This window comes from Bubalus kerabau, chromosome 12 (genome assembly GCF_029407905.1).
Source record: "Bubalus kerabau isolate K-KA32 ecotype Philippines breed swamp buffalo chromosome 12, PCC_UOA_SB_1v2, whole genome shotgun sequence".
Lineage (NCBI taxonomy): Eukaryota > Metazoa > Chordata > Mammalia > Artiodactyla > Bovidae > Bubalus > Bubalus kerabau.
This window is the reverse complement of record NC_073635.1, coordinates 36,121,629-36,141,021: the sequence shown is the minus strand read 5'-3', so window position 1 is coordinate 36,141,021 and position 19,393 is coordinate 36,121,629. Positions and strand designations below refer to the sequence as shown.

General features: G+C 41.9%; 1 protein-coding gene across 1 annotated transcript; it reads left to right on the top strand.

Moving 5' to 3' along the window:
• The first annotated feature begins 12,549 nt into the window (after positions 1-12,549).
• Positions 12,550-19,099, top strand: SAP18 (Sin3A associated protein 18). Its single transcript, XM_055542563.1, has 4 exons — positions 12,550-12,715; positions 12,832-12,941; positions 18,343-18,465; positions 18,687-19,099. The coding sequence occupies exons 1-4, from the start codon at positions 12,587-12,589 to the stop codon at positions 18,841-18,843; spliced, it is 519 nt and encodes a 172-aa protein (XP_055398538.1). The 5' UTR covers positions 12,550-12,586; the 3' UTR covers positions 18,844-19,099.
• The last annotated feature ends 294 nt before the right edge of the window (positions 19,100-19,393 follow it).

Genomic DNA, 19,393 nt, shown 5'->3' with positions numbered 1-19,393 from the left:
AACTAGAAATGCTTGGGGCTGCAGTGAAGGTCTCCAACCCAACAGCATTAGAACAGCAATTGCAGGTGCTGCTGCTGCTAAGTCGCTTCAGTTGTGTCCGACTCTGTGCAACCCCACAGACGGCAGCCCACCAGGCTCCCCCATCCCTGGGATTCTCCAGGCAAGAACAGGTGACATGGGCAGTCTTGTAAATGACTTGAGGATTGGCTGAAAACAGCTACAATTTTAGCACTGTGTAACAGTTTAAAACCCAGATGCCTGGCCAAGAACCATATGAAAAGATGCTCAACATCACTAATCACTAGGTAAGTGAAAATCTGAACCATAATGAGATATTGCTTTAATACTGGAAGGCCACTATTAACCAAAGTCAGATGGAATCAATGTGACCTGTGGACCATCTGGGTGCTCTCCCGCTTTCTCCAGCTCACTGGTATCTCCCAGAAAAGCTTCCACGTGTGTCTGGAGCCCCAGGTTTTACAACAGCCTGGTTCTGGTGGCCAATGGGGCTTACACTCACCCTCCCGCAGGGCTGTGTATACTTCTTTTAGAAGCTGCTGCCTGAGGGTCTGGCTAAATGGAAAGATATTCTATGCTCATGGATTAGAAGAAATAATATTGTTAAGATGTCCATACTACCCAAAACAATTTACAGATTAAAAGCAATTCCTACAAAAATTCCAGTACACTTTTCACAGAAATAGACAAAAAACAGTCCTAAAATTTGTTTGGAACCACAAAAGAGCTCCAAGAGCCAAGCAATCTTGAGAAAGAAGGATGAAGCTGAGTCGCCTATCTGCGACAAATATCACTTGGTCATAATGCATGATTTTTTTATACATTGTTGAATTTTATGTGCTAATATGTGGTAGGTATTTTATATCTATGTTTATGAGAAATATCAGTCTGTTGTTTTTCTTTCTTGTAATGTCTTTGTCTGGTTTGGGTATTAGAGTACCACTGGCCTTAGAGAATGAGTTAAGAAGTATTCTCTCTTCTATTTTCTGAAGGAGATTGTATAGCATTTGTACACTTTCTTCCTTAAGTGTTTGATAGAATTCACCAGTGAACCCACTTTTGCTTTCTGTTTTATGTTATTAGTTATTGATTCAATTCTTTGTAATAGACAAAGGTCTATTCAGATCATCTATTTCTTCTTGTGAGTTTTTTTCAGAGATTTACATTTTAAGCATTACTTTTGCATTTCTAGAAGTTAATATATCAGATCAGTCGCTCAGTCATGTCTGACTCTTTGAGACTCCATGAATTGCAGCACGCCAGGCCTCCCTGTCCATCACCAACTCCCAGAGTTCACTGAGACTCACATCCATCGAGTCAGTGATGCCATCCAGCCATCTCATCCTCTGTCGTCCCCTTTTCCTCTTGCCCCCAATCCCTCCCAGCATCAGAGTCTTTTCCAATGAGTCAACTCTTCGCATGAGGTGGCCAAAGTACTGGAGTTTCAGCTTTAGCATCATTCCTTCCAAAGAAATCCCAGGGCTGATCTCCTTCAGAATGGACTGGTTGGATCTCCTTGCAGTCCAAGGGACTCTCAAGAGTCTTCTCCAACACCACAGTTCAAAAGCATCCATTCTTCGGCACTCAGCCTTCTTCACAGTCCAACTCTCACATCCATACATGACCACAGGAAAAACCATAGCCTTGACTAGACGAACCTTTGTTGGCAAAGTAATGTCTTTGCTTTTGAATATGCTATCTAGGTTGGTCATAACTTTCCTTCCAAGGAGTAAGAGTCTTTTAATTTCATGGCTGCAGTCACCAACTGCAGTGATTTTGGAGCCCAGAAAAATAAAGTCTGACACTCTTTCCACTGTTTCCCCATCTATTTCCCATGAAGTGATGGGACCGGATGCCATGATCTTTGTTTTCTGAATGTTGAGCTTTAAGCCAACTTTTTCACTCTCCACTTTCACTTTTATCAAGAGGCTTTTGAGTTCCTCTTCACTTTGTGCCATAAGGGTGGTGTCATCTGCATATCTAAGGTTATTGATATTTCTCCTGGCAATCTGGATTACAGCTTGTGTTTCTTCCACTCCAGCATTTCTCATGATGTACTTTGCATATAAGTTAAATAAGCAGGGTGACAATATACAGCCTTGACGTACTCCTTTTCCTATTTGGAACCAGTCTGTTGTTCCATGTCCAGTTCTAACTGTTGCTTCCTGACCTGTATACAAATTTCTCAAGAGGCAGATCAGGTGGTCTGGTAGTCCCATCTCTTTCAGAATTTCCCACAGTTTATTGTGATCCACACAGTCAAAGGCTTTGGCATAGTCAAGAAAGCAGAAATAGATGTTTTTCTGGAACTCTCTTGCTTTTTCCATGATCCAGTGGATGTTGGCAATGTGATCTCTGGTTCCTCTGCCTTTTCTAAAACCAGCTTGAACATCTGGAAGTTCACGGTTCATGTATTGCTGAAGCCTGGCTTGGAGAATTTTGAGCATTACTTTACTAGTGTGTGAGATGAGTGCAATTGTGTGGTAGTTAGAGCATTCTTTGGCATTGCCTATCTTTGGGATTGGAATGAAAACTGACTTTTTCCAGTCCTGTGGCCACTGCTGAGTTTTCCAAATGTGCTGGCATATTGAGTGCAGCACTTTCACAGCATCATCTTTCAGGATTTGGAATAGCTCAACTAGAATTCCATCACCTCCACTAGCTTTGTTCATAGTGATGCTTTCTAAGGCCACTTGACTTCACATTCCAGGATGTCTGGCTCTAGGTCAGTGATCACACCATCGTGATTATCTGGGTCGTGAAGATCTTTTTTGTACAGTTCTTCTGTGTATTCTTGCCATCTCTTCTTAATATCTTCTGCTTCTGTTAGATCCATACCATTTCTGTCCTTTATCGAGCCCATCTTTGCATGAAATGTTCCTTTGGTATCTCTGATTTTCTTGAAGAGATCCCTAGTCTTTCCCATTCTGTTGTTTTCCTCTATTTCTTTGCACTGATCGCTGAAGAAGGCTTTTTTATCTCTTCTTGCTATTCTTTGTCCTTCCTTTTGATCCAACCAGTCAATTCTAAAAGAAATCAACCCTGAATATTCATTCAGTGGAAGGACTGATGCTGAAGCTGAAGCTCCAATACTTTGGCCACCTAATGTGAAGAGCTGACTCATTGGAAAAGACCCTGATGCTGGGGAAAACTTAGGGCAAGAGGAGAAGGGGGCTACAGAGGATGAGATGGTTGGATGGCATCACTGACTTTCAATGGACATGAGTTTGAGGAAATTCAGGAAGATAGTGCTGGACAGAGAAGCCTGGCGTGATGCAGTCCACAGGCTTGCAGAGTTGGGACATGACTTAGTGACTGAACAACAACGATTCTTCCTTTAAAAATGACATTCTATTATTATTATAGTTTCAGTCATTAAGACCTCTTAATAAATATTTTCTAGATTAGAAATGTTGTTACATAACATCCCAGTGTTTTTTTAATCTGTAAAATAAGTTTAATAATTTACACATATCATAGGACACTTGTGAAAAATAAATGCGATAATGCATGAAAACATGTAAAAGTGCTTAGTATGTAGATTGTTAAATTGGCCATAAATTCCTCCATCCTAGGTGCATGCCCCTTTGCCGTGTGTCTCAGCTATAACTGGCCAGGAAGTGAAGTCTATTTCTCCACTTTCTTGTTTCTTGGCATGGCTTTGTGACTTGCTTTGTCCAATAGCATGTGGCAAAAATGAAGTTGTATAACTAATGAGTCAAGTGCTTAAGATGCCTTGAAGCTTCTGTTCTGACTCTACTGGTACTCCAGGACCACAATGGGAAAGACACACGGCTCAGACAACAGCCAGAGCCATCAGCTAGACAGAGAGAGAGGTGAAGTAACTCACCCAACTTCCACTTCCACCCTACCCACTTCCCCCAAGATGAGCTATCGGATAACCACAATTACATGAAGGAAACCAGGTGAGACCAGAAGAACTGCCTAGCTGAGGCCAGTCCAAATAAAATGGTTGTCTTAAGCGTCCATATTTTCAGGTGGTTGTTACACAGCAATAAAAAGATAACTGATACAGTAATCATTAAATACTATTCTTACTACTGCCACATAAATCTAAAAGGTGAGAATATGATACTGAGATACTTATCTCAACACTTTAAAATGTCTTTAATCATTTAATGCATATTTTACTGTCTGATATATGTAAAGCAAAGCCTTAATTTTTATTCATGCCATTGTGGACATCAATATCACAAATAAATCTGTTCACATACATTTCCCAATCCTAAAGAAGCAACATATTACTAGAGATATTTCTTCATGTGCAATCTTTTTTTAAATACATAGTTTAAAAACTTTATTTATTTTTATTTGTTATTCTTAGTTCCTTGACCAGGGATTGAACCTACAGTGGAATTAAATAGATTGTACAGTAGATTGAATCTACAGTGGAAATGTGGCATCTTAACCACTAGACCACCAGGGAAGTCCCCTCTTCACATGCAACATTAGAATCAGAATCAGAAGAGCTACCCCAAGTCTCTCCCAAAAGGCACTCCTTACAGATTTTAGTTAAATAACTAAACAAAATAATTTCTGTAGCAACTTTTAAAAAAGAAAAAATTGAATAAGCATACTCTCAGTATTTTGCATGATTGAAGATAAGTACTCCACCTCTCCCACCCTCGCCGTGCTGTGTGGCTTGTGGGATCTTAGTTCCTGGATCACGTATTGAACCTGGCCAATGCATTGAAAGAACCAACTTCTAGCCACTGGATTGTCAGGGAATTCCTAGGATTAGTACATTTTTATTTGAATGTGCATGGTAGTGAATTGGCAAAAATATATAATTAAGTAATAATGGCAGCAATGCTATTTTTTTTATGAAGTTTTCATGAAAACTTTCATGAAATCAGCTACCCTTGAGCAATAGAGGGAGCTGACAGGAAATTAGCCTCTTATTTTGCATCCCCCTTGACTCAACAGAATGGACAAATGATGGTGGTGATTACCCTGGCTCACATTTGTTGAGGGCAGACATTATGCCAACTATTTTAGATGCAATTATTCTTCATAACAGGTTATTTGGTATTCTATTATCCTAATATAGATGACTTAATGGCAGATAGATGGGGAAAAGTGGAACGTGGCAGATTTTATTTTCTTGGACTCCAAAATCACTGTGGAGAGTGACTGCAACCATGAAATTAAAAGATAATTGCTCCTTGGAAGGAAAGCTATGACAAACCTAGACAGCATATTAAAAAGCAGAGACATCACTTTGACAACAAAGGTCTGTATAGTCAAAACTGTGGTTTTTCCAGTAGTTGTGTACAGATGTGAGGGTTGGACCATAAAGAAGACTGAGCAATGAAGAACTGATGCTTTCAAACTGTGGTTGCTGGAGAAGACTCTTGAGAGTCTCTTGGACTGCAAGATCAAACCAGTCAATCCTAAAGGAAATCAACCCTGAATATTCCATTGGAATGATTGATGCTGAAGTTGAAGCTCCAATACTCTGGCCACCTGATGCAAAGAACTGACTCACTGGAAAAGACTCTGATGCTGGGGAAGATTAAGGACAGAGGATGAGATGATTGGAAGGCATCAATGAACATGAGTTTGAGCAAAGTCTGGGACATAGTGAAATACAGGAAAGCCTGGCATGCTACAGTCCATGGGGTTGCAGACAGTTAGACACAACTTAGCGACTGAACAACAAAAACAATATAGATCAGGAATCTGTGAGTCAGAGCAGTTAAGTGATTCAAGACTAACCAGCTAGCAAGTGACTGTACTAAAGTTTAAGATCTATCTAACTTCAAAGCCTTAATCTTTTTCACCATAAATTAAGCTTTTTAAGTTGCCTTCTACAACTTGCTTCTAAGTTGTAGACACTCTGCAGACTCTTCAGGGATAGGGTATCTGTTTAAAAATCATTTTCAATCTAATCAATTAAATGCTTAAAATAGGGGATCACTGTAAAAGTGAGAGATACTTAAAATCTCTGAAAAGCAAATATGACTTATTCTGTTCCACTAGCTTAAAATGTACCATAAATGAGATGGTTCTGAGAACCAGAAAAGGGGTTAATAAGCATATTCCCAAACCCCATATCTCAGAGTGTGCTGTAGTATCAGTAGCCTTGAAAAATGCTACCAACCACCCTCAGCTGTAATGTGAAGAATGACTAGAGATGATGAAACAAGACCACCTAGGAATATCGGGACTGGCTCATTGCAGCAATGTCTGTAGTGCGCGGGCATGTTTGCTCATTTGTAAAAAATACAGTTTTTAGGGTAATATAAAACAACCTACCTTCTCAGTAATAATTATACCGGCTATAGGCTAAATTCTTTTAGGAATGGTTCAGTTCAGTTCAGTTCAGTTGCTTAGTCGTGTCTGACTCTTTGCAACCCTATGAATCACAGCACGCCAGGCCTCCCTGTCCATCACCAACTCCCGGAGCCCACCCAGACTCACGTCCATCGAGTCAGTGATGCCATCCAGCCATCTCATCCTCTGTCGTCCCCTTCTCCTCCTGCCCCCAATCCGTCCCAATATTAGGGTCTTTCCCAATGAGTCAACTCTTCACGTGAGGTGGCCAAAGTATTGGAGTTTCAGCTTCAGCATCAGTCCTTCCAATGAACACCCAGGACTGATCTCCTTTAGGATGGACTGGTTGGATCTCCTTGCAGTCCAAGGGACTCTCAAGAGTCTTCTCCAACACCACAGTTCAAAAGCATCCATTCTTCGGCGCTCAGCCTTCTTCACAGTCCAACTCTCACATCCATACATGACCACTGGAAAAACCATAGCCTTGACTAGATGGACTTTGCTGGCAAAGTAATATCTCTGCTTTTGAATATGCTATCTAGGTTGGTCATAACTTTCCTTCCAAGGAGTAAGCGTCTTTTAATTTCATGGCTGCAATCATCATCTGCAGTGATTTTGGAGCCCCCCAAAATTAAGTCTAACACTGTTTCCCCATCTATTTCCCATGAAATGATGGGACCGGATGCCATGATCTTTGTTTTCTGAATGTTGAGCTTTAAGCCAACTTTTTCACTCTCCTCTTTCACTTTCATCAAGAGGCTTTTTAGTTCCTCTTCACTTTCTGCCATTAGGGTGGTGTCATCTGCGTATCTGAGACTATTGATATTTCTCCCCGCAATCTTGATTCCAGCTTTGCTCCATCCAGCTCAGCATTTCTCATGATGTACTCTGCATATAAGTTAAATAGCAGGGTGACAATATACAGCCTTGACGAACTCCTTTTCCTATTTGGAACCAGTCTGTTGTCATGTATTTTATCTATTCCTGGAAACAAGCAGATGCTTTACGGAGAGTGTTTACATACACATTTTTCTGAAATACAACTCCCAAAATAAATATTATGCTTATAAATTCCATACATCTGGTCTCCCACAGATACACCTGAAGGAAAAATTTGATAAGGTTTAATAATGCCCCCAGAGAGATTCAAATTTATAATCCACATTTATCAAGAGTCAGAAAATTCTATGAAAAATATATTCCATCAAATCTTTTCCAGAAACATGTTTTGTACATATTCATGAATACCTATTTTCCTGATGTCAGAAGCTGTCCTTCTTAATCTCAACAGCAGAAATAGTCAAGGAGCTATAGTCACTAGAAGTATTCTGTAAAACTTCACATTACATATTTCTGACTTTAACTAGGATAATTTACCTTTCTCTCAATTCAAAATGCTGGAATATGTTAATAGAGGGAGAAAAGAGTGAAGACACCTTGATGACCTATTTTCACATACCTCAAATGTTAACTCTTTAAAAAAGTTTTATTGTGGTAAAATATACATAAAATATATTTTAACTATTTTTAGATGTACAATTCAGTGACAGTTCAGTGTATTCATAATGTTACATAACCATCACCAATGTAAATTTCCAGAAATTTTCATCATCCCAACAAAAATCTGTACCCAGTAAGTAATAACTTCCCATTCCCATCTCCTTCCAGGCCCAGGTAACCCCTATATTTTACTTTTTCTACCTATGGAGCTGCCAATTATAGGTCTCTCATATAAGTGGAATCATACAATATTTGCTCTTTTATGTCTGGCTTATTTCACTGGGCATAATGTTTTCAAGGTTCATCCCTATGGTGGCAAGTACCAGTACATCATTCCTTTTGGGGGCAGAATACTCCTCCATTGTATTTATATCTATTCATCTGTCAACAGACACTTAGTTGTTTCCATTTTGACTATGGTGAACAATGCTGCTATGAACATTGGTGTTCAAACACCCATTTCAGTCCCTGCTTTCAATTCTTTTGGGTATACACCTAGAAGTATAACACTCATTTGAGTAAATTCTAAAGAGAAAGAGAAAGGATACATAAACTCTAATATTATAACATGTATTCAGGTCTGGACCTCGAAGGCCAAGTTAGGTAGATTAAGGGATGTCTGAAGAGCTACTTTAAATGTTCTATAATAACATTGCAGTTCCACTGACTCAAGGTATTGGTAAATTCTGTTCTGATGTGACCTTGTTATTTGGAAAGGTCCAAAATAAGAGCTTGTATCTAAAAGACTAAATCTACCCATAGCACCAATTAAAGGTTGTGAGGTTCTTCCAGTTTCAATGTTTTCCATTCATTTCAAGTCTTCATGTTATTCCACTTTATACTCTTGACATTCAGACTGTTTCTAGTTATTATGAATAAAGATGTTATAATAACATTATTCAGCACGTTGCATGGTGATCAGGTGTAAGTTTCCCTGGATACAGTGGATGGGAGTCCGCCTGCCTAGTTTCCCTAGGGTATACTAATAGGAGTGGAATACATGCCTCTTAAGGTATTCACATATCCAATCTTTCTAGGTAATACTGGTTTTTCCAAAGTGAATGGCAGTAGTCCATAATAATTCCCTTTTTGCCATATACTTGCTAGCACTTGGTCATCAGACTTTTGCATTCTGGCCAATCTAGTCAAGTTGAAATGCTATCTCATTGTGGTTTAAATATACATTATGATTATTTATAAGGCTGGGCATTTTTTCCATGTGTATATGTAATTTGTATTTTCTCTCCTATGAAACACCTATCATGTCTTTCCCCACTTTTCTATTGGATTATTTGTTATTGATTTATAGGTATTATTTTTTAAATTTAAAAATAGCAAGAAATAAAATTCATAGAGAACAGTATGTACAACATGAATGCACTATTTAAAGAATAATTTAAAATCAAACAGCTGTGTAACCACCAACAGGTCAAAAAATAGGTTGCCAACACTCTAGAAGGACCTCCTTTGCCCCTCCCTGATTACAGTCCCCTTCTTTGGTCAGACTTTGGTCAGACTTTTCTGATAATTATTTCACTGCTTTTCTTTTTATAGTTAAATCACCAGGAAATGCATCCTGAACAATATAGTCTAGTACTGCCTGCTTTGGGATGTTATAAAAATGGATTCACACAGTAAATATTCCTTTGTCTTTTGCTTCTTACACGCAGCACCATGTTTGTGAATTTCATACTATTTCATGTAGTTATCGGTTGGCCATAAAGTTCCTTTGGTTTTAAAGTAAAAATAAAAGACATATTTTTCCATTTTCACCAAGAACTTTAGTGAACAACGTATTCATTGTTTTGTTCTACTATCTTCTGCCATTTTCCAGGCAACTTCATAATTCCATCTTCCAAAAACATTTTATCTTTTTGAGCAAAGAACTGTTCCAGGTGCCTTTTACAATCTTTCAGGAAGTTGAAATTTTCTCCATTAAGAGAATTTTGCAAAGATCAAAATAAATATAAATCTGTAGGTACAATGTCTGGTGAATACAGCTGATAAATCAGAACCTCCCAGTCAAGTTTTAACAGTTTTTGCCTGGTCATCAAAGAAACACTCAGTTTTGCATTATGCTGATGGAAGAGTATGCATAAGAGTATGCATTTTCTGTTGACTAATTCTGATGCTTTTCGTCCAGTGCTGCTTTCAATTGGTCTGATTGGGATCAGTACTTGTTGGAACTAATTGCTTGGTTTTCCAAGGAAAGAGCTCATAATAGAGGACTCTCTTCCAATCTCACCATATACATATCACCTCTGGATGAAGATTGGCCTTTGGTGTGGTTGGTGGTGGCTCATTTCCTGTGCCACAAGATCTCTTCTGTTCCACATCCGGCCAAGGTCTTTGTGGCTTAACTTATGGGGAACCTGAACGCCAAAGCAATGAACATAACCAAGCTTGATTGTTTTCAATTAATGTCTCCATCTCTACCACTGGTCTACCTGACCATGGAGCACTGTACAGTGAGAAATCTTCTGCAAGAAACTTTGCAAACCACTTCTTTTCAAAAATTTAAAAAAAAAAAAAAAGATTTTTTTTTTCCTGGCCATATTATGTGGCAAGTGGGACCTTAGTTCTCTGGCCAGGACTGAACCCACATCCTCTGCGCTGGGAGAGTATAGTCTTTACCACTGGACCACCAGGGAAATCCTGAAAACCTCTTCTGACATGTTTGATCAGTTACAACACCTTCTCCATACACTGCACAAATCTTTTTTTGTGTGTGTGTATTTTATTTGCATTTATTTCTACCTTTCTTGAAATAAGAAAGTGAAAGTGAAGTCACTCAGTCGTGTCCGACTCTTTGCGACCCCATAGACTGTAGCCTATCAGGCTCCTCTGTCCATGGGATTTTCTAGGCAATAGTTCTGGAGTGGATTGTCACTTCCTTCTCCAGGGGATCTTCCCAACCCAGGGCTCGAACCCAGGTCTCCCGCATTGTAGACAGACGCTTTACCATCTGAGCCACCAGGAAAGCATAATATGCTGAAAATGTTTTACTTCCATCTTTAGGTAGATCAGTTGAAGCTGACAGAGATCCAGAGAAGGAGACATTAGCTGAGAATAACCAAGCTTGGTTATATTAATGGGGCATGTTAATAGTTTTTAAATGGCTACACAAAAATTCACCATTTTTAAGTTTTTTTTGTTTAAAAAAACATGCTGATATGACAACATAATCTAACAAAACTGTTTCAAACGAAGTTAAAGACAACTAAGTGCTACTAGAGCCACCTTAACAGAAAACACCTATCGAACTTTTGGCCCAACCCAATAGTGTGTTCCTTTTGGTTGCAGTATGACATCTACTGCTTTGGGGAGTTCTGTTGCTGCCTGGCCTACTACAACTCAGTGAAGTATTCGAGCCTTGGACACTTGGGTGGTTTCAGACTTTCCTTCTTATGAAAAAACCAGCCAGGATTATTCCTGTAACGTCTAAGGATGTCCTTGAGCCAGCTTTTCTCTAGAGTACACACCATAGAACGGAACTGTTACATCTGAAGTACAGGCACCTTCACTGTTACCATGCGACCCTCTGTCCAGGGCGGGTGCCCAGTCTATACCGCCGCCAGCCTCAGAGAATCCCCTCAGTCTACCCACAACACAGGTCACGCATCTCCTGTCAAGCCAGCGCGTGTAGTCTGTCTGAAGTATTCAGTTCAGTTCAGTCGCCCAGTGGCGTCAGACTCTGCGACCGTAGGAACTGCAGCACGCCAGGCTTCCCTGTCCTTCACCAACTCCCGCAACTTGCTCAAACTCATATCCATTGTGTCGGTGATGCCATCCAACCATCTCATCCTGTTTTCCCCTTCTCCCTTCAATATTTCCCAGCATCAGGGTCTTTTCAAGTGAGTCAGTTCTTAGCATCAGGTGGCCAAAGTATTGGAGCTTCCGCTTCAGCATCAGTCCTTCTAATGACTATACAGGACTGATTTCCTTTAGGACGGACTGGTTGGATCTCCGTGCAGTCCAAGGGGCTCTCAAGAGTTCTCCAATACCACAGTTCAAAAGCATCAATTCTTTAGGGCTCAACTTTCTTTAAAGTCCAACTCTCACATCCATACATGACTACTGGAAAGACCATAGCTTTGACTAGACTGACCTTTGTTGGCAAAGGAATGTCTCTGTTTTTTAATACGCTGTCTAGGTTGGTCATAACTTTTCTTCCTGAAAAGCCAGTCCTTGTGGTTTTAGCGCGTCCGGGTTAGCCCTGCGCTCCAGAGCCTTCGGTGCTGACCGGACTCCTGGACTTCTTCGTTTTAAAGCACCTTTCCAACTCTTTCCCCCACTTCCCACCGTGCTTTTCTCCAGGAGTCCATGGACGCTCTGGACACCAGCTTTCCGGCCACCACACGCCTCTCGGTCGTCTCTTCCCAGTCGGCTTCTCTCTCTTAAGTTTTGTTTTGTTTTTCCTCATTTTAATCTAATCAGGTGTACCCGCCTTTTCCGATTAGCGATTGTAGTACACACAACAGCGCCCCGGCCTCCGCCCTGAGAGCTGCCCACTGCAATTCCCAACGCGCGCTCACTCTTAGCTTCCGCAGTCCCACGTCCACGTCCCTCAAGCCGTCCCTCTGCGCGCGAGACTCTGCTTCAGCGCCCCGCCCGCGACGCCAGTGCCCGCCCCTTCCCAGGAGCCAACGCGCAGGCGCGCCTGCCGAGCTAGCGCCTAGCATAGCTAGTGCGCCTGCGCCGGGAGACGCCCCGCCCTCGAACCGGTCATATATAAAACCTCGAGCGTCTCCTCGCGAGAGGCTTGGTTCTCATGCTCGCTGCCGGGGTCGGAGGTCAGAGCGAGCGTCTCGCGGGCCGGAGAAGGAAGATGGCGGTGGAGTCGCGCGTTACCCAGGAGGAAATTAAGAAGGAGCCGGAGAAGCCCATCGATCGGGAGAAGGTGAGGGTCCGGAGAGATGCAGGGGTCCCTGGGGAGGTGGGGCTGCGGTGCGGGGCCGGAGGGAAGGGTCGGGACCGCGCTTGCAGCCTCCTGACTCCCCCCTGTCCCGCCCCCAGACCTGCCCGCTGCTCCTGCGCGTCTTCACCACCAACAACGGCCGCCACCACCGCATGGACGAGTTCTCCCGCGGAAACGTGCCCTCCAGCGAGCTGCAGATCTACACTTGGTGAGTCAGGGGGCCGGGGACCCACCTGCCGCCTTCGGGCTCTCCTCGGCTCGGGGCCTCTGGAGGCAGTTCACGGGAGGTCGAGGTTCGGTGAGGAAATGGTGTTAACTCGTCTTGTGGCGCTTTGACCGCTCACGTTGAAACTTCTGGGTTGTAAAGAATTGACCCAGGACTGCTGTCACTGTTGGTGACTGCTGGGTACGGAAGTGACACGTCGGTCGTCCAGTGCCGCAGAGGCTCCCAAGGGGCTCTTGGTATAGGGTGGCACTAGAATAATTTGGGGAGGGGAGTGGTGCTATTGGGTGATACTCGTCGGCCTCGTAGAGCGCGTGTGCTAATATTAAGCTTTTGGTGCCCCAGCTTCAAAACAACGAAACCGGGTGGATTTTGATGTGCTTAATGGAGAAGCTTTTGATGTGTTTACTGAGGGTTTGTGTACCTGAATGTTTGTGTACCTTCCCTACCCACATCTGACTAGGGCCGTTAGGTACAGCAAGCCATATGCAGTTCCTTGGTTTGACGTTATAGTGGCTTTTTAGTAGCAGTAAAAGGTGTATAATTATTTAAAGTATGCCTAATGTAAATATGTGACACTTGTCATTTTAATTGTTTTAGGGTACATTTCGGTGCAACCAGTACTATTTTCAAAACTTTTAAATTCCCTACAACAGAAGGTCTGTACCCAGTAGGCAATAATAATGGGAATTCTTCATTTCCCCTGTTCGCCACTATGTATCTATGTGAATCTGCCTTTTTTAAGTATTTCATATAAGTGCTCTCATATGGTATTTGTTTTGTTGTGTCTGGCTTGTTTCACTTATAATCAAGGTTTATTGATGGTTAAGGATGTGAAAAAACGTGATTCTTTTTTACGACTGACTGAATAACATTTCATTGGAAGGCTTTTCTACGTCTTGTCTGTCCACTTGTCTGCTGGTGAACACCGAGGGATTGGTTCCACCTTTTAGCTAAGTTTATGTAGTATGATTCTCAGTTCAGTTCAGTCGCTCAGTCGTGTCCAGTTCTTTGCGACCGCATGAATCGCAGCACGCCAGGCCTCCTTGTCCATCACCAACTCCCGGAGTTCACCCAGACTCACGTCCATCGAGTCAGTGATGCCATCCAGCCATCTCATCCTCTGTCGTCCCCTTCTCTTGCCCCCAATCCCTCCCAGCATCAGAGTCTTTTCCAATGAGTCAACTCTTCACATGAGGTGGCCAAAGTACTGGAGTTTCAGCTTTCGCATCATTCCTTCCAAAGAAATCCCAGGGCTGATCTCCTTCAGAATGGACTGGTTGGATCTCCTTGCAGTCCAAGGGACTCTCAAGAGTCTTCTCCAACACCACAGCTCAAAAGCATCAATTCTTCGGCGCTCAGCCTTCTTCACAGTCCAACTCTCACATCCATACATGACCACAGGAAAAACCATAGCCTTGACTAGACGAACCTTTGTTGGCAAAGTAATGTCTCTGCTTTTGAATATGCTATCTAGGTTGGTCATAACTTTCCTTCCAGGGAGTAAGCTGCTTTTAATTTCATGGCTGCAGTCACCATCTGCAGTGATTTTGGAGCCCAAAAAAATAAAGTCTGACACTCTTTCCACTGTTTCCCCATCTATTTCTCATGAAGTGATGGGACCAGATGCCATGATCTTCATTTTCTGAATGTTGAGCTTTAAGCCAACTTTTTCACTCTCCTCTTTCACTTTCATCAAGAGGCTCTTTAGTGCCTCTTCACTTTCTGCCATAAGGGTGGCGTCATTTGCATATCTGAGGTTATTGATATTTCTCCCGGCAATCTTGATTCCAGCTTGTGTTTCTTCCAGTCCAGTGTTTCTCATGATGTACTCTGCACATAAGTTAAATAAACAGGGTGACAATATACAGCCTTGATGTACTCCTTTTCCTATTTGGAACCAGTCTGTTGTTCCATGTCCACTTCTAACTGTTGCTTCCTGACCTGCAGAGAGATTTCTCAAGAGGCAGATCAGGTGGTCTGGTATTCCCATCTCTTGCAGAATTTTCCACAGTTTATTGTGATCCACACAGTCAAAGGCTTTGGCATAGTCAAGAAAGCAGAAATAGATGTTTTTCTAGAACTCTCTTGCTTTTTCCATGACCCAGCGGATGTTGGCAATGTGATCTCTGGTTCCTCTGCCTTTTCTAAAACCAGCTTGAACATCTGGAAGTTCACGGTTCACATATTGCTGAAGCCTGGCTTGGAGAATTTTGAGCATTACTTTACTAGCGTGTGAGATGAGTGCAATTATGTGGTAGTTGGAGCATTCTTTGGCATTGCCTTTCTTTGAGATTGGAATGAAAACTGACCTTTTCCAGTCCTGTGGCCACTGCTGAGTTTTCCAAATTTGCTGGCATATTGAGTGCAGCACTTTGACAGCATCATCTTTCAGGATTTGGAATAGTTCAACTGGAATTCCATCACCCTTGTTTGTAGTGATGCTTTCTAAGGCCCACTTGACTTCACATTCCAGGATGTCTGGCTCTAGGTCAGTGATCACACCATCGTGATTATCTAGGTTGTGAAAATCTTTTTTATACAGTTCTTCTGTGTATTCTTGCCATGTCTTCTTAATATCTTCTGCTTCTGTTAGGTCCATACCATTTCTGTCCTTTATCGAGCCCATCTTTGCATGAAATGTTCCCTTGGTATCTCTAATTTTCTTCAAGAGATTTCTAGTCTTTCCCATTCTGTTGTTTTCCTCTATTTCTAGTATGATTCTAGTTCAGTATTATTCCAGGAAAACAGTTCAGGAAGGTCGATTTAACTTATAGAGAAGAACTTTTATTAACAGATTGATGAACACTTCTGTTCAGATAGATTAGTCTATATTTCCTCCAATAAATTAAGAGTTCCTACTTGCCAGATACTTGATTTGACTGAAGAGTATAAAGAGGGTTCCACCCCCTCTCTAGAGTAAACTCAATCTCCAAAAGAAAGCAGATGGAATAAATGCTAAGACTTCAGGGTGGAGATGGAGGGTGAGATTGTGCCACACTCTCTACTCTCAAAGAAAAAAAAATTACAAAAAATTAAATCCCCTTCTCAATTGTCCTGTCCATAAACTGCAACCAAACAAGAGAACCTTATCTTACACCTCAAAATGGTGGCCAAAGACAGACTGGATGTTGGTGAGGGACAGAATGGAGCCCTGCTGTTCCAGAAGCAGCAGTGAGGGAATATTGGGGATTCTCAATTTGTAGAAATAGACTGAGGGGCCAAAGTAGGTGGCCTTGAGATAAGTCCAGGAAAGAGGAGTGAGGAGCCCAGCAGAAGCTAGTTGAATTGGCTAAAGTCCAAGGGACTGTGTGGAGCTGGGGGAACACCCCACCCCAGAAGTGATAGATCTTGTGCTTGGGTGGTCACTAAACAGGTTACTGGAAGAGAATTATCTCGATCACTGAAATAGGGTTCAGTGAGAAAAACAGACCAATAGGAGATAGAGCAAGAAATGGCTCACATAGTAGTGGGGATTGCCTAGGTCTGTGGTGCAGGCTGGAACTCTCCAGCATAAGCTTTTGGAATTTCTTCAGGGAAGTCTTAGGTCCAGTATGAAGCCTTTTCAACTGATTGAATGAGGCTCACTGATTGATTGAATGAGGTTTACTCAGATCATCTTGGATAATCACTTTAAAGTCAACTGATTATAGATTTTTGATCCCGTCTCAAAAACACCTACCTTAGTGTTTGAATAATTAGGAGCTGTATTTTCCTAAATTGACATATAAAACTGACCCTTACAGTCACCAGGAACTCTTGCAGAGATTTGAATAATGAGAGGTTAAGTATAGCCTGATGGTGGGGATGGAGAAAAAAATAGATTGGTCTGTCTTTTAGCTGCACTTCAAGACTTGCAGGATCTTAGTTCCCCAAGCAGGGATGGAAACCTGTGCCCCCTGCAGTGGAATCCCAGAGTCAACCATGGGACCACCAGGGAAGTCCTACTTGATCTGTCTTTAGGAGGTAGAAACAACAGGCCAGAGGTGGGAAGAACTTTACCACTCTTAGGTTTGTGACCTGGGCATCTAAGAGGGTGATGGTCATATGAGAAGAAGGGCATGTTTGGGGGACACTGTAGAGTTGTTCCGGGTGTACTGAGAAGGATTCAGCAGTAGAGAAGGAAAGGTGATGTGATCATTGTGGCCTTTTTGCTCTCAGTGCAGCTGAAGCCATGGTTTTTTACCTGAGTGTGATGTAGTGGAGATGGTGTAAATAGGGAACTGAGTTTAAACTAGATGACTTCTTGGGTGTTTGATCCCCTGCTTAATGCCTTAGGGCTCTTCACTGGTGCCTTGCATCCCAGGTCACTGTATAGCACCCTTCGACAGTGCTGCTTCCAAGTTCCTTTTCCTCCATTTCATGCTCCCAGGTGTCAGGGAAGAAGACAGTTCAAAAACTTAGACTGTTGCTCCTAATACCTGATGCTTATATTTTAGAAGATTTTGCCGGATTGTGTCATATTGGCTCAAGGTCTATATAAAGTTCTCAGTTCAAATAGAAATTGGCAGGGCAGGAATATATATTGTGAAAGGAGCCAATGCTGCTGCTGCTGCTGCTGCTGCTGCTAAGTCACTTCAGTTGTGTCTGACTCTGTGCGACCCCACAGAGGGCAGCCCACCAGGCTCCCCCGTCCCTCGGATTCCCCAGGCAAGAACACTAGAGTGGGTTGCCATTTCCTTCTCCAGTGCATGAAAGTGAAAAGTGAAAGTGAAGTCGCTCAGTCGTGTCCGACTCTTCGTGACCCCATGGATTGCAGCCTACCAGGCTCCTCCACCCATGGGATTTTCCAGGCAAGAGTACTGGAGTGGGGTGCCATCGCCTTCTTCGCAAAGGAGCCTATGCTTAGCCTTAAAAATTCCATGTGCTTCGTTGGCTTTTCCATCTATTGCAGAACTCATCAGGACATTCAGTCTCAGAAAGGAAAACAATGCAGAATCTTTATGAAAATGCTTTCCCGACACATTGATTCTAAGATGCATTCCAATTTCAGAGATGCTAAAATGTAGAAAAGTATGCCTCTGAAATAATGAAAAACAGTTAATTTGATAATTTGGATTAATTTGGACTAGTTATCCTTAAGTGGATAAATCACTAGGTCAGTGAGATATTGCATAGCAGCAAAGGCAGTGGGGTAATTCTGAAGTCCCTTTAGCACACTACCAGTCTAGTCTACCTTCATTCATGAAAATTTCAAACACTGAGGCTGATAAGGGGAAATAGTATTTGGGGGCAAATAGTATTATTAGGTGCTTTAAAATTAAGTCAGTTGTGAGACCGTGACAGTTTCTAACAAAGTTGCAATTGAGACACATGTAACTAATTCATTATGTCAGTATCCTTGTTATATTATTGCTGATTGTCTTTTTTTCCCCCTTAAATTCAGGATGGATGCAACCTTGAAAGAATTGACTAGTTTAGTAAAAGAAGTCTACCCAGAAGCCAGAAAAAAAGGCACACACTTCAATTTTGCAATTGTTTTTACGGATCTTAAAAGGCCTGGCTATCGGTAGGTAACTTTTCATTTTTAATTCCTTATAATCTGATTTCAGTATGTTTTAGCTGCTAGGGATAATCCATATTATCTTACTTTCTAGTTTAGATTATTATGTATTACATTTTTATTGTGTTCTAAGATCATGGAGCAAATCCAGCCCCACATTGACTTTTTAGGACACACACAGTATCATTGCTCAGCCACCCTGTAACAGTTGATCTCCTTTCCTGCAGAGTAAAGGAGATTGGCAGCACCATGTCTGGGAGAAAGGGGACTGATGACTCCATGACCCTGCAGTCGCAGAAGTTCCAAATAGGAGACTATCTGGACATAGCGATCACCCCTCCAAATCGGGCACCACCTACTTCAGGGCGCATGAGACCGTATTAAATTGTACTTGCTTTTTCTTGAATTTATTTTCCAGTCAGTTATGTAAAATAAACTTTGACTACTTCCTCCCCTCCTTATTGCCATTAAGCCTTTAAACTCTATAAACAAATTGTAATGCATCTATTTAGGAATTAGATTTGGCTTTGCTATGGTATATTAATAGAAAGTCCATATGTTTCAAGTTCTTCTGTAAAATATAAAAGTGCTCTTAGCATTCTATGTAAAACTGTATTGTTAAATATATGTTGCAATCATCTTGAGTGTGAAAGTTAATGGGGCCTGGGTTTGGGGTTTAAATAGTATTGCTTGTTTATGCTAAATGATGGAGTTGCTATGTTTTGGCCCAAATGGGGCAGAACAAGAAAGCCATATTATATTAAATGGAACAGGGGTTTGTCACCTAGAAGCTTGTATGGACTTGGGAAGAGGACCTGTGGGAATGAGGGGGTGCAGCTGGAGTGTTTTGGAACAGACTGAGCTGAGGCAAGTTGAAGAAGCTGTCTGTGTTTGAAGAGTGGCCTGCCTGAAACAGGATGTGATGACAAGTTAG

What these genes read in the sequence shown, in the direction of transcription:
- SAP18 (XM_055542563.1), top strand. Translation starts at nt 12,587, where the DNA reads ATGCTCGCTGCCGGGGTCGGAGGTCAGAGCGAGCGTCTCGCGGGCCGG. An exon ending in GAGCTGCAGATCTACACTTG is followed by an intron (nt 12,942 to 18,342) that starts GTGAGTCAGGGG and finishes CCTTAAATTCAG; the next exon opens with GATGGATGCAACCTTGAAAG. An exon ending in CTTAAAAGGCCTGGCTATCG is followed by an intron (nt 18,466 to 18,686) that starts GTAGGTAACTTT and finishes CCTTTCCTGCAG; the next exon opens with AGTAAAGGAGATTGGCAGCA.